General features: G+C 41.1%; 1 protein-coding gene across 1 annotated transcript; it reads right to left on the minus strand.

The window, feature by feature from the left end:
- Nucleotides 1-2931: 2931 nt before the first annotated feature.
- LOC115768844 lies at nucleotides 2932-12184 on the minus strand. The gene is made up of 4 exons (XM_030713540.1): nucleotides 12080-12184; nucleotides 8779-8871; nucleotides 4619-4931; nucleotides 2932-4541 (listed from the first exon to the last, which is right to left on the minus strand). The coding sequence occupies exons 1-4, from the start codon at nucleotides 12182-12184 to the stop codon at nucleotides 2932-2934; spliced, it is 2121 nt and encodes a 706-aa protein (XP_030569400.1).
- Between the last annotated feature and the right edge of the window lie 330 nt (nucleotides 12185-12514).

The following is a 12514-nucleotide window of genomic DNA, read 5'->3' on the forward strand; positions in this document are numbered from 1 at the left end:
ATGGCAATACTTGAAGGCAATCGGTTGGTACCCAACACGCCCAACTGATCCGATAGAGAGATGCGTTCAATGTCCCGATCAAGTGTTTTTTTTTTTTTTTGGTGCTGCATAATATTTATATATTTATGTGTATTTTTTTTTACTGGGTGCATTTAGTCGTAAAATCTGCAATAACATAAACGAAGAATACAAATAACAATAGAGTTTGCCCAATATATAAACGTATTTCTAAATAGATCAACGCACATGACTAAAATTAGGGGACAATTATTTATTTATTTACCTTACACTCTATTAAATCTAAATATTTGAAAAATGTTCGAAAATATTTCAAATTTCTATCAACAAGTCATTCGAATGCGGCGTTTAGCAAATTTTAAGCGAAATTTTAGATAAAATTTTCAACTTTTTCATACATCTAAATTCACATAGATCAGCAATAAGGCATACATAGTGCATTTATATATGTACGCATACTTTTGGCATGATTCTCTTTTGTCTGAAATTTAAATTGCATATTTCTGATCTATATGAATTTGGCCTTATGTACTTATTACCTATTTAAACAATTAGTAAATTATTATTAGAGAAATTGAATTAACAAAACAAACGAAAACAAAACCACAACAAAAAAAACAAAAAATAAAATACAACAAATGCAAATCGGTTGTCAAGGCCAAATAATTTATACAATCTTTATTTAATTAACATTTTTTTAAATTAATACTCGTAAAGCTAAAGAAAAGTAAACAAAACAAAACTCTGACAATTGTAATGAACTAAATGCAAAAACAAAATAAATACTTATAGTTAAGATTAAATATACTATAAATATGATTAATGATGCGTCTTTAATTTAACACTGCAAGAAATTACCCGGCGTTGTCTGGCCCAAATGAAAGTTAAGAACTTAACTTAAAAACAAAAGCTACAAAATGGAGATTTAACAATTGTATAAGACTTGTTTTCATTTTATCGATATTTCTGCATCATCATCCGATTTTATCATTTGATCGATATTTATTCATGCACATAATATCGATAAAAATCGTTTTATAAACTTGGTTTTTTTAAGCATAACTCGAAAATTTAAAGAGCCAGTTGCATTAAACTGGCTATTCAGGACATCGAGTGGGATATGAATAAGAATTATTCACTGTTCTGGATACCCTCTCCCATGTCCCCCAGATAAGGAAAGATGGAATCTTGGCCCTGACATAAAGATTGGTCTATAAATACCAAGGGTAATCAAGAATGCTTTCTGAAACAAAGCTTAGACAAAAGTTATGAAGAAGCAGATTTTATCATCAGCTGGAGCTCGGAATAGCCCTGCCCAAAAGTTTTGGAATATATTCACTTTATTATTTTTAAATGACGCTCGAAATTTAAAAGAGGCTTATACACCTTGGATGGTAATAAGCCTAAGACACAACTTTCGCTGCATGCATTTAGGCGGCTAAGAATGCGTTTAGCAGGGTTGCCACCTTGGTAAACCTGATGGAGATTTGATAACAATTGTTCACACCTAAATTTGACATACACTCTGATATGTAGTTAAACAAAACTAAGTGCAGCAACAGAGAAAAGCTCCTTCAGCAGTTTATCATAAAGAAATAAAACAACATAATATAACTCTTTTATAATTGTCGTTTATTGGTTTTGCTCGTGCATACATGCAATGCTGTATTTGTAATTCGTACATTTCGTAAATAAGTAAATAGATAATTGGATATAAAGGTTATGTAAGTACTCGTACGCTCGGTATTTGTATTATTCAGCTAAGCAATTCAATTAAAGTGTCCGATATGTGTTGTTATAAACGATTTATTGAATACGTTGTTTACTTAATTTCCTTTTCTGCTTGCAGGAATTACAATTATAATAATAATAATATTAATAAAAAAAAAAAAACAAAAAAAAAACAAATACTCGTAATAAAAAAACGGGTTATGTCGGATTCAACTAGGTGGTAAAATAAATAAATAAATAAATAAATAAATAGAAGTATAAATTAGATACGCTCCATATGAGGCAACAATTGTAAATAAACCAGTTGTTAAATCAAGGATCAAAGGGTCTGTGGATCAAAGAATCGAATCCGGAGCTTAGACTAAGTTTAAAACACTTAAAATATTTAGTGACTAATTGAAATACACGCACACATATGTCTAATGCGTGCATATAAGTATAAGCATATTGTAAGTATATGTATTAAGATAGTCTTAAGAAGAGTCTATAACATGTGGGTCCAAAAGCTCAAGTGCCCGTTAAAGTTATCAGCAAGTTTAACATGGACTTTGCCAGTTCGTCAGCAGAACAGAGCTGATATTTGAAGAGCTGTCAGCCTTGCCACCTTGCTGTACGTTGCACTTATGGCAACAACGCACCAATTGACAGGCTAATACATGGCGTTGCCACACCTGCTTAACTCTAACTAGCTATGAGCATGGACCTTAAGAGAGAAGGATAGCAAGAGAGACAGTTGCATGAAAGGGACAGAGCTGACAGAGCTGATAGAGTTGCCAGATTGGCCATATGTTTGAACTGTGAGCATTGGCTTAGCACCGATTTAAAGTAGAACCTAGACTTAAGCTAAAGCATATTATAAATTGTGTTAAATCTTCTTCTTTTTCTTTTTTAATTGACTACCACCAACAGATAGAAAGAGCGAGAGAGAGCGAGAGAGTGCGAGAGTGCGAGAGAGTAAAAGAAAGAATGAGCAAGGGCTGGGATAAGTGTTGGAAAATTGTTGGAATTTGTGGAAATTGGAAATGGGGAACCCAGTTAACGGCATGAACTATATAATTATTGAAAATTTGTGACAAACATTAAACTAATTAATAGCAATTAGCAAACTTGATGGCCCAAACTAGTTCAGGCGGGAAGGCGGAAGGAATCTGAAACGGAGATGGATCATACCGAACGTGTCGCTCATGAGAGCGCCCGCTTCTTGGAGAGCGTGCCCGGCAGTGCATCGGCCGGCGACGGCAGATGGATGACGGGCAGGGCGGCGGCCGCCAGCTGTGGATTCGTAAAGGCGACGGCACGCTCCTTGGCGGCGAAGCTGGAGAAGGGCCTCAGGCGTACGTAGAGCACCGCCGAGATGAGGCAGGATGTGACCAAAATGCCAAGCAGCACAATAAGCGTAATGGCAAAGCCCGGCGTGGTCATGCAAATGAGTCCCTCCTCCCTCACCGGGAACACCATGGTCTGGGGCAATGTGTTGCTGTTGTTGGTGCCGTTGCCATCGCCGTTGCCGTTGCCGGCCGCCTGCTCGTCAATGGCAAAGGTCAGATCGCCTGAGGACACCACCTTGATGATGCGATTGAGGCCCACCTGCTCCGTGGTCTCGGCTACGGCACGTGCCCGTCGCTGGACGCGTCGCTCGTCGCGTCGCTTGCCAATGGCACTGGCCACATGATAGGCATCCACATGCAGCTGCGGCGGCGGCGGACCATATTGGGACTCGGGCCCCACCTGCAGATGGTGTACATCCTGCAGATTTGTCTCGGCGCTGCACTGATCCGGGCAATGGTAGCGACAGATCTGAATAGTGCACTGGAAGTGCACCTCCATCGAGTCGGGGAACTTGAACGCCTGGAAGTGGGCATACGACAGCACCGAGGCGGATGCGCCAAAGTTCTTGATCTTGGTGAAGCGTGACATCAGCTTGGGTCGGGTGACGCAGCCGCGCTGATCCACCAGCTGGATGGGCGCACGTTTGCCATCGTGGGCGACACAGTTGCGCACAAGCATATCGAACTTGGAGTCATCATCCTTGATGGCCAGCACCATGGTCATGGTCTGGCCGATTTTGACCAGGCCGGAGACCTCCGACGCCCAAGGACCCTTGCCCACCTGGATTTGCATCCAGCAGCCGACATTGTCACCGGCAAAATCAGCGCGCACCACATCCAGCATGTCCACCGGGAACGGCCGGAAGGTGACGCTCTTCTCGTACTGATCGTGCCAGGTGCAGCGCAGCTTGCGCGCCTGATCCCACACCTCCTGCACTTGCGGATCGTACTGGATGACAATGATGTTCTCAAAATAGGTGCCAGCGCCGGTACCGCCGCCAGCCTCATGCCCGTAGCCCTGATTGTAGTTGTCAGTGTTGCCGGCGGTGCCGCATTCGTGCAGTCCAATATCAAAGCTTGCCGAGCTGCGGCCCAGGCCGGAGGGCAGATGGACACAGTTCATGTTGCTGTAGTGGCCCTTGGAGAAGACGATGCCATTGAAGGGCTTGTCGAACTGCACAAAGACCTTCATGCCGCTCTTCTCGCACTTAACGTCCAGCGAAACGATCTTGGGCATGTCCTGAACGGGCGAGGCCCAGATCTCGTTGTTGCTGGAGGCGCCCACGCTCAGATCGGGCAGCGATTGCACCTGCACCTGCTGTTGCACCTGCTGCACCTGCGGCGGCGGCGGCGGTGGTCGCTGTGGTGCCGGCGGCGGTGGTCCCTTATAGAATTGTGCGCCCGGCGGCGGCGGTGGTCCAAACGGCTGCCCAAAGCTCATGGGTATATTCTGATGGTTGTTGCCTGCATTGAAAGGGATTTGATTGATTATCTGGTTATGTGCTTTGCTGGACTTGCTGCAAACTCACTTCTAGCTGGGCCCAGGCCCAGGCTGAGACCGGGTGGTGCCTGCGGCGGGCCATTGTGCTGGTAATGCACCTGCACCTTGGGCCCCGACATGGATTGTTGCTGCTGCTGCAGCTGCTGCTGCTGCTGTTGTTGTTGTAGCTGTTGCTGCTGCTGTTGCTGCTGCTGCTGCTGCTGTTGCTGCTGTTGCTGCTGTTCCTGTTCCGATTCGAGGGCCATTTGATCCACCTCATTGTCTTGCTCGCTGAGTCCCATGGAGAGCTCATCGTTGCCGCCGCCAGCGATTGCCTTCACCACCTCAACCTCATCCGCGCGGATCAAAGCGAGCTGCACAGAAACAGAGTAAATGGGTCAGCAAAGCAGAAGAAGCAGAGCACACACACACACACACACACACACTCAGCGCATGGCAAGAATTTCAACTAAGTACAATGGGAGCAGCCACATGTCGCATGCCAATTGGCAACTGGCGAATGGCGAATGGCGGATGCGACTTGCGATTCAATTGCATAAGGAAAACCAACAACAACAACAACAACAAAGGAGAACAGCGCAAAGTGTAACAATTTCACTTTTTTAGCATACATATATATATATATATATATATCTATTTTTCTCTTTCTTTCTTTCTTTCTTTTTGCTAGCATCTCAAGCGACCCAATTGGCCCAGAGATCCGCCTTGGCCAAAACGATGTCAAGGCTAGAAACGGGGAGCAGCACAGAACCGGATGGAACACTTGGATCGTTTGGCATCCAAGGTAAGCTAATTACTTGATCGTGTTCAATCCAGCAAATCGTTTTCCATTGATTATTTTCCTGATAATCCTTAACTTGTTTTCTATATATTGTTTTTAGCTTAAGACTGCAACTTTTGCATAGTTTTCGAAAATATTTTCTAAACATTTTGTTTTTCGCTCTGAAGTTATGGTAATCGTGACTTTATGAACATTTTCTAAAATTATCAATATTTCTCTATTAAAGCCAATAGCTCATATCTCAGGTTACCTAGCATCATAATACTGCAACTTGGGAGGAAAGAGTTTCGAAACCGGAAACTCTTTGTTTACTTGCACAAAAAATTGCAAATAATTAGATAACGGTATATTAAATATCTTTGCAGATAAATAGAGAGATAGATAAATAGATAGATAGATAGATAAATAGCTATTCGATTTGTCATTCTGATCTGAGCCCGAAATCTCTCTCTTATGTTTATCGAATCGAAAAAGTTAACTCGGTGTATAACTATAATGTATAATATAATAATATATAATATTTATGAAATATTTTAATAAGATTTCGATTAAATATAGTCAGAATTATATCTGACAGACAGACAAGTTGAGACTAAATTGAACCAGTCTTGACATGGAATACCATATATAAGTTTTGGGCGGGAATCATGCGAGCCAATATAATAACATATTATATATATATTAATGTATATATCGATTATTTTTGTTTTTGTCTTTTCAGATGTAGAGAGAGAGAGAGAGAGAGAGAGAGAGAGAGAGGGAGACAAAGAGAGGGGGAGAGACAAGTGTAGAAGCGACTTAACATTTGGCAGACACTGTAAATGCCAGACTGTCTATCTGGCCAGCTGGCCAGAGAGGCAAGCCAAGTATTTGCTTTGGACCAAACTGTACCGCGGGCCCAAAACAACTTTCTCCCAGCATCGGCTTCAATGGGGATGTCACATAATCAGCGCGACGTGCTACGCGGTGGCATCCTGGCCCAATCCTGTTTAAGGTAGAAAGTGATGATGCCCAGGCGGCAGACGACAATAACAAACACATACACTCAGATAAATTGGCAAAACGAGTTGCAAAAACAAATTCTAAAAATATCAAAAAAAAAAAAAAAAACACCAAATAAATTTTGCATGCCAAGTCGGCAGCGGGAACGTGATTTGGAGCAGCCCATGGACGACGAACATGAATAATAACGAGGAGAACCAGGGGGTAAGGGGGCGGGGGAAGAGAGAGGAGTAGAGGCTGGTGTCTCATTTCGATTTTAGATTTTGATGATGCACGTGATCCGGTTCCGCAATGCGATAGAACGCGATGCCGCTGAGTAGCATCAAGAGCTGGGGGAGAGGGGGAGAGACGGCAAGCTGTGTGGGCGCAAGGCTGGCTGCCGGAGGGGAGGGCTAGAGGGGCAGGGGTTGGTGTTTTTAGAAGGCCAGCGCCTGTGTTAATAGAAATGTGTGCCAAGTTTTCCATTTTGGCGACGGGCAATGCGCAAAAAAGTCGTGAGCTGCTGTTGTTGTTGTTGTTGCAGCAGCAGCAGCTGCTAATGCGACAACTAATGATGCGGCAGCCAGAGCCGGAGCTAAAGACGGAACCAAAGACAAAGCCAAAGACGAGCCAAAGCCAAAGCTGAAGCCAAAGTCAATGCCGGCTGTTGTTGTTAATCTTGACCTCGACCAATGCTGAAATGTCGAGTTGCCGTCTGGCTCCGGCTCCGACTCCAACTCCGAGAGAAAGTAAACGTGAAAAAGCGTCGACAGCAGCAGCAGCAGCAGCTCTTCTCTTGTCCAGAGAATGCGAAAATCTTATTATTTGTTTTTTTTTGCCAGCACACAAAAACCTGGACAAGATCTGGCCGATGGTTCAAAGTTGAACGCAGCTGAGGCTGGGAAAAATGAAAACAAAAATACCAGAAAAAAACAAAAAGATGAAAAAAGGAAGAGTTTTTGCCAGCGGCTGTTGAAGCAATCGTGCAGCCAAGGAAAGGGAAATCATTTTCGAGCCCACGTTTCAATTGTGTCATAGACCTGGCAATGAGGAACGTGGAAGAAGGAACGCGGAACGCGGAACGGGGAACGGGGAACGTGGAACGCGGATCGCCCACTTGATGCGATAAACAGCCAAATCTTTGCTTTCTATGAGCTTGTGGGGAAGATATGTTTAGTGGAAATCATGGGAAGATGTATAAAACATTGTTGAGTTTTTTCAAACTTCAAGGCTAAAGATTATTCATATATCGATTTTGGTCTGAACGATAACATATGACTAGGTAAAAAAAACGTATGAGTTTGTAAACGTTTTATATCTTAAAAAAACAGAATGTAATTGATATATATATATATATATATATATATATATATATATATATATATATATATATATATTTTATCTTATTTTGTCGAAATTTAGAGACTTTCTTATTAGCTGGAAATTATGGCTAAATTTGTAGGCATATTTGCATGATTTTGCCAGGCTTTGAACACCCAATATAACAGTTCGAATCTGCGAAAATTCTGGACCCAAAGAAAACAAACAACTTATCGAAAGCAATCTTTCATCAATCGAAGCAAATCTCCCATCGATAACTAATTATTAATCAACTATCGACTATCGATTTTTATTTACAATCCGTAATCAATTATCGATCAATTATCGACTATCATGATAGTCATGAATGAATCGTTTTGTAAACGATTCTTTGATATTCCATAGAGAACTAAAATGCTAGCTAGATGATATACTTTATACTCATATCATATATTCAGGCCTTAAGATAAATGTGTCTATCCATAATCCTTTTTCTAGAGAACCCAAACTCTTTTCATTTAGCTGACATGGAAATAATAATCGTTTGAAAATTAAGTTTCTTATTATCAATCTAACGATCCAAGATTGTGTCTATGTCTGCCAGGATATTTAACCTACGAAATTTTAAAGCTAACTTAAATGAGAACGGATACAACTTAAAGCTACTTTAAAGTTCGATAAGTCGAAAGCTCTTTCAATTCACACAAAATGGCGCTTTTCGATAATTATCGAACTCGTCAAACTAAAAACAAACAAAATCTTATTAAAACTAACGATCCAGGCTTGTGTCTATGTCTGCCAGGATATTTAATCTACGACATTCCAAAGCGAAGCCAATTTTTAGATGCTTTTAAGTCTCTCTTTAAGCTACTTTAAAGCTCGATACGTCGAAAGCTCTTTCACTTCGAACACAAAGGCGCTTATCGATAATTATCGACAATTATCGAACTTGTTGAATTGCCAATTATTTATTGCACCTGCTGTTGTTGTTGTTGTTGCTGCTGCTTGGCATTAGCTACAATTGATTTAAATTATGTGTGTGTGTGTGTGGCAGATGAAAAGGAGCTTATATTGTTGTTGTTGCCGTTGTTGTTGTTGTTGTTGTTGTTGTTGCTCACCTGCAGTGAAAGGAAAATGATAAGCGGCAGCCAAATCTTTTTGATCCCCAGACGTTGTCGACAGCTTTGGGAACGCATTTGTTGTTGTTGCTGCTTTAAGATATTTGGCTGTTGTTGTTGTGGTTGTGGTTGTTGTTGTTGTTGACGTTGTTGTTGTTGTTGTTGTCGGTGTTGTTGCGGCTGCTGTTGATGCTGTTGCTGTGAGTGTTGCTGTTGTCGCTGCATGTTGCTAGCTGGCACGTTGTTGTTTGTTGTTGTTGTTGTTTGTTGTTTGCTGCTTTTAATGTTGTTGTTAATGTGCATAAACTGCAATTAATACGTTATTTTTGCTGTCATGTGCGCGCTTTTGTTGTTGCTGTTGCGGTTGCTGTTGTTGCCTGCAATATATTGTTGTTGGAAAGCAAATGAAATGAAATGTGGCAAGAAGAAGAAGCAGCAGCAGCAACAGCAGCAACAACAACAATTGTTGAAACACTAGAAAGTGTTTACTTTGTAGCTTTTCACAAATGTTGCTGTTGATGTTGTTGTTGCCGCTGTTGTTGCTGTTTGTATTATTATTTCTTATTGCCGTTTTCGCTTTCAGGTGTGTGTTCACTGCGTGTGTGTGTGTTTTAATTTATTGCTATTAATTTTGCAGTTAAAATGCCGCTTGACTGATTGACTGATTGACTGATTCGTTTGATTGACTTGACATTTATTCATGCGCTCATGTGGCTGACAGTAAGTTTCACCTCTTCCCTAGCCGCTACCCCTACCCCTACCCCTTGCCCCTTCCCCGTTGCCCATGCCACACTTACAGCAGGTACTTAGTGCTGCTGCCACGCCCCAAATTGAAAACTAAGCTGCCCATTGGGCAACCAAATTGAAAGTAAAGACAAGAAGAGAAAAAGCATTAAAAAAAGCAAGTGACAGGCAGCGAGAAGAAGCAGCAGCAGCTCTTTAATGACAACTTATTCACCTGGTCAGGTGCTGGCGAGGTGAAATGTGTTAATAATGTGTTCCATCAGCCAATTGGGTCACCGTCAACAGGCCCAAGACAAATACGAGTCGAGCAATTAGAAAACTTCAAGACTGACAAACTGCAAGACTCAGCTTTGAAGACTGAAGACAGAAGACTGAAGACAGAAGACTGGCCACTTTCAGTAGACCAGGCTAAAGACAGACGGTTGATGCAGGAAGTAAAGAGCGTTAGAGCGGGGGGAGAGGGGGGAGAGGGAGGCCTGACATGCCCATAATAACCATGGCCATATACCATGAAGATAAAGCGGGAAAGGGAAGGGCAGCACTCGTATTCCACCCAAATTCCACTTGGACAAGTGACATTATTTGAAATATCACTTCAAAAGAAGCTCAAGCATGTGTTATTCAAGTGCTATTAACTATCATATGTGAAATATTATATCACATTTTAGGTTTATAACGAAAACTAAACTTTTTCAAAAACAAATACATACGTTATATGACAATATACATAATGTAATATATACTATATCTATTCTCCATCTGTAACTGCATATGTATCTCTGGATTCTACCAAATTTAACTGTCTTTGGGTTCATTTTCTTGTTTGTTCTTATCAATATAAAGTTATTCTTTATAAATGTCAAAGTCGCTTTAGCTATATTTCCTAACACTAAAACATTTTTGAATCTAACTTGAATAGTCGTTATATAAAGACTTTATATATGGATAATTTCCTTCAAAATAAACTACATTTTACTATATTATCCAAGAGTAATGGTTATTATATCGGACAGCTATAAAGTGTTATGACTATTTTTACTAGTTAGTGGTACAATTTAGAAATAACACGACCTTCTTTGACCTTCGGCTTGGATATTACAGAATTGGTATTTTCTTTTGGTTTGTATTAGATCTAGATTTCGTTTGTTTTTGTCTCTATAATAAAACTATCTAGTTACAATCAAAAATAATGAAACAGAAGTTCTCAAAAATTTAATCAAATTCAAGGGATCTCTTGTATCTCTGTAAGGATATTTAACAATTTATATAAAAAGGCAAAATAGACATCAGATGAAAGCTTTGGCCAATCTTCTCTTCTTCATATAGATAAGATATTAGTCTACCTGGACAACAGTTTGAGTGCTCAGATAATAATATATGGATAGAGAGTAGATACTTGTTTGTTGACAGATATTCCGATAATAATAATATAATACTCTAAACAAGATATTACACACAGAATATTAAGAATTATTTGAACTCTATTGGAGTATTGTTTGGAAATTCTAGTTTTTAAATCCAAGAATGTTTTTTTTTTTAGATTAATTTATTATTTTATTTTATTTTTTCATTTAATACTTTATTTTGTTTCTCGAGTTCTAGACAAATTATGCATAAAAAAACATACCCAATCCAGAAACGTGTCTAAAATATTTTCTAAAAACTTATAAACTTGTTTGCTGCGATTAACTCGATTGATCCTGCTTCGACTAGGCTCTCAGACTATTAGATTATACAATCTCTGAATCGGATTGAAGTCAAGTCTGGCTGAGCTGTTCGACTGCACCCACTGACCCCAATTGTGTGTGGCGGGTAGCCCCGTGCAACACTTACCTGTGCCACAAGAGCTCGGCTCCAATTCCAAATTTGATGCAATGCCGAACAACAGGATGTGCTCGATGCGACTTTCGAAAGCAGTTGTTGTTGTTGTTAGATGTTATTGTTGTTGTTGCTGCTGTTGTTGTTGTTGTTGTTGACAATGTTGCCGCTCGGTAGCTGCTAATTGCAGTTGTTGTTGCAGTTCGAGTTGCACGCGGCCAATTAACGAGATGCAGCGGGGCGCGCACACAGTTTAAAAAAAATATATTTAAAAATAACAACAAAATTCCAAAAAAAAAAATAAAAATTATGAATGAACAGCAAAAAAAATGAATGAAGGACACGCGCGTTCGAACACACACAAAGCACACTCGCGCACAGGAATGTTTCTCTGCTTCTTGCCTTGTTTTTTTGTTTTGTTTTGTTTGTTTTTTTTTTTGGTTTTTTTGTTTATAAAAAAAAATTGCACTTGGCCAAAAAAAAAAACAATTTGGCAGTTTATTGTTGTGGTTCTTGGCCGTGTTTTGTAATAATTTTTGTTTTGTTTATTTATTTGCAGTTGGCTTTCTGTGACTTGGCCAGGCGACTTGGTCAGCGAGCGGCAAGCGTTGTGGTTGAGAAACGCGTCTGGTTCGCGCCGTGGTTAAGCGCCGAATGCTGCATCCACCTGCTTTCTCGTAGCGAAACACTTCGCATGCGCAACGGCGCCGACGGCCACGAGGCAAGCAGCGCTGCCGACGCGCTGCTGCTGCTGCTGCTGTTGCTGCTGACGGCGAAATTTCTTCTTTACATTGATGGGCAGCAAAAAGTGAGACACACTGAGACACGAATACAAATACGGCATTGCGGTATCGGTATCGGTATCGCTATCGGTATCGGCTTTGCCGGCTGATGTTGCCGCCGCCGCTGCCGCCGCCGCCGCTGCTGCTGCTGCTGCTGCTGATGCTGATGCTGATGCTGCTGTTGCTGTTGCTTGTGGCATGCGTTTGTTGTCAGCGGCAATCGGTTTCCCCATTCGTCTGTTTGTTTATACTGGGCAGACGGGGCAACTTTCAGTTGCAGACGCATCGCTGGACAAGTCCTCAAAACTGTTTGCACTTTCTATGCACCGCACCACCAGCCGCACCACCGATTGCCACCACAATTGTGTTGCTGCTGCCGCAGTTGCTGCTGC

Source organism: Drosophila novamexicana, unplaced genomic scaffold, assembly GCF_003285875.2.
Source record: "Drosophila novamexicana strain 15010-1031.04,08,12 unplaced genomic scaffold, DnovRS2.1 tig00002052-arrow-arrow-pilon, whole genome shotgun sequence".
Taxonomy (NCBI): Eukaryota; Metazoa; Arthropoda; class Insecta; order Diptera; family Drosophilidae; genus Drosophila; species Drosophila novamexicana.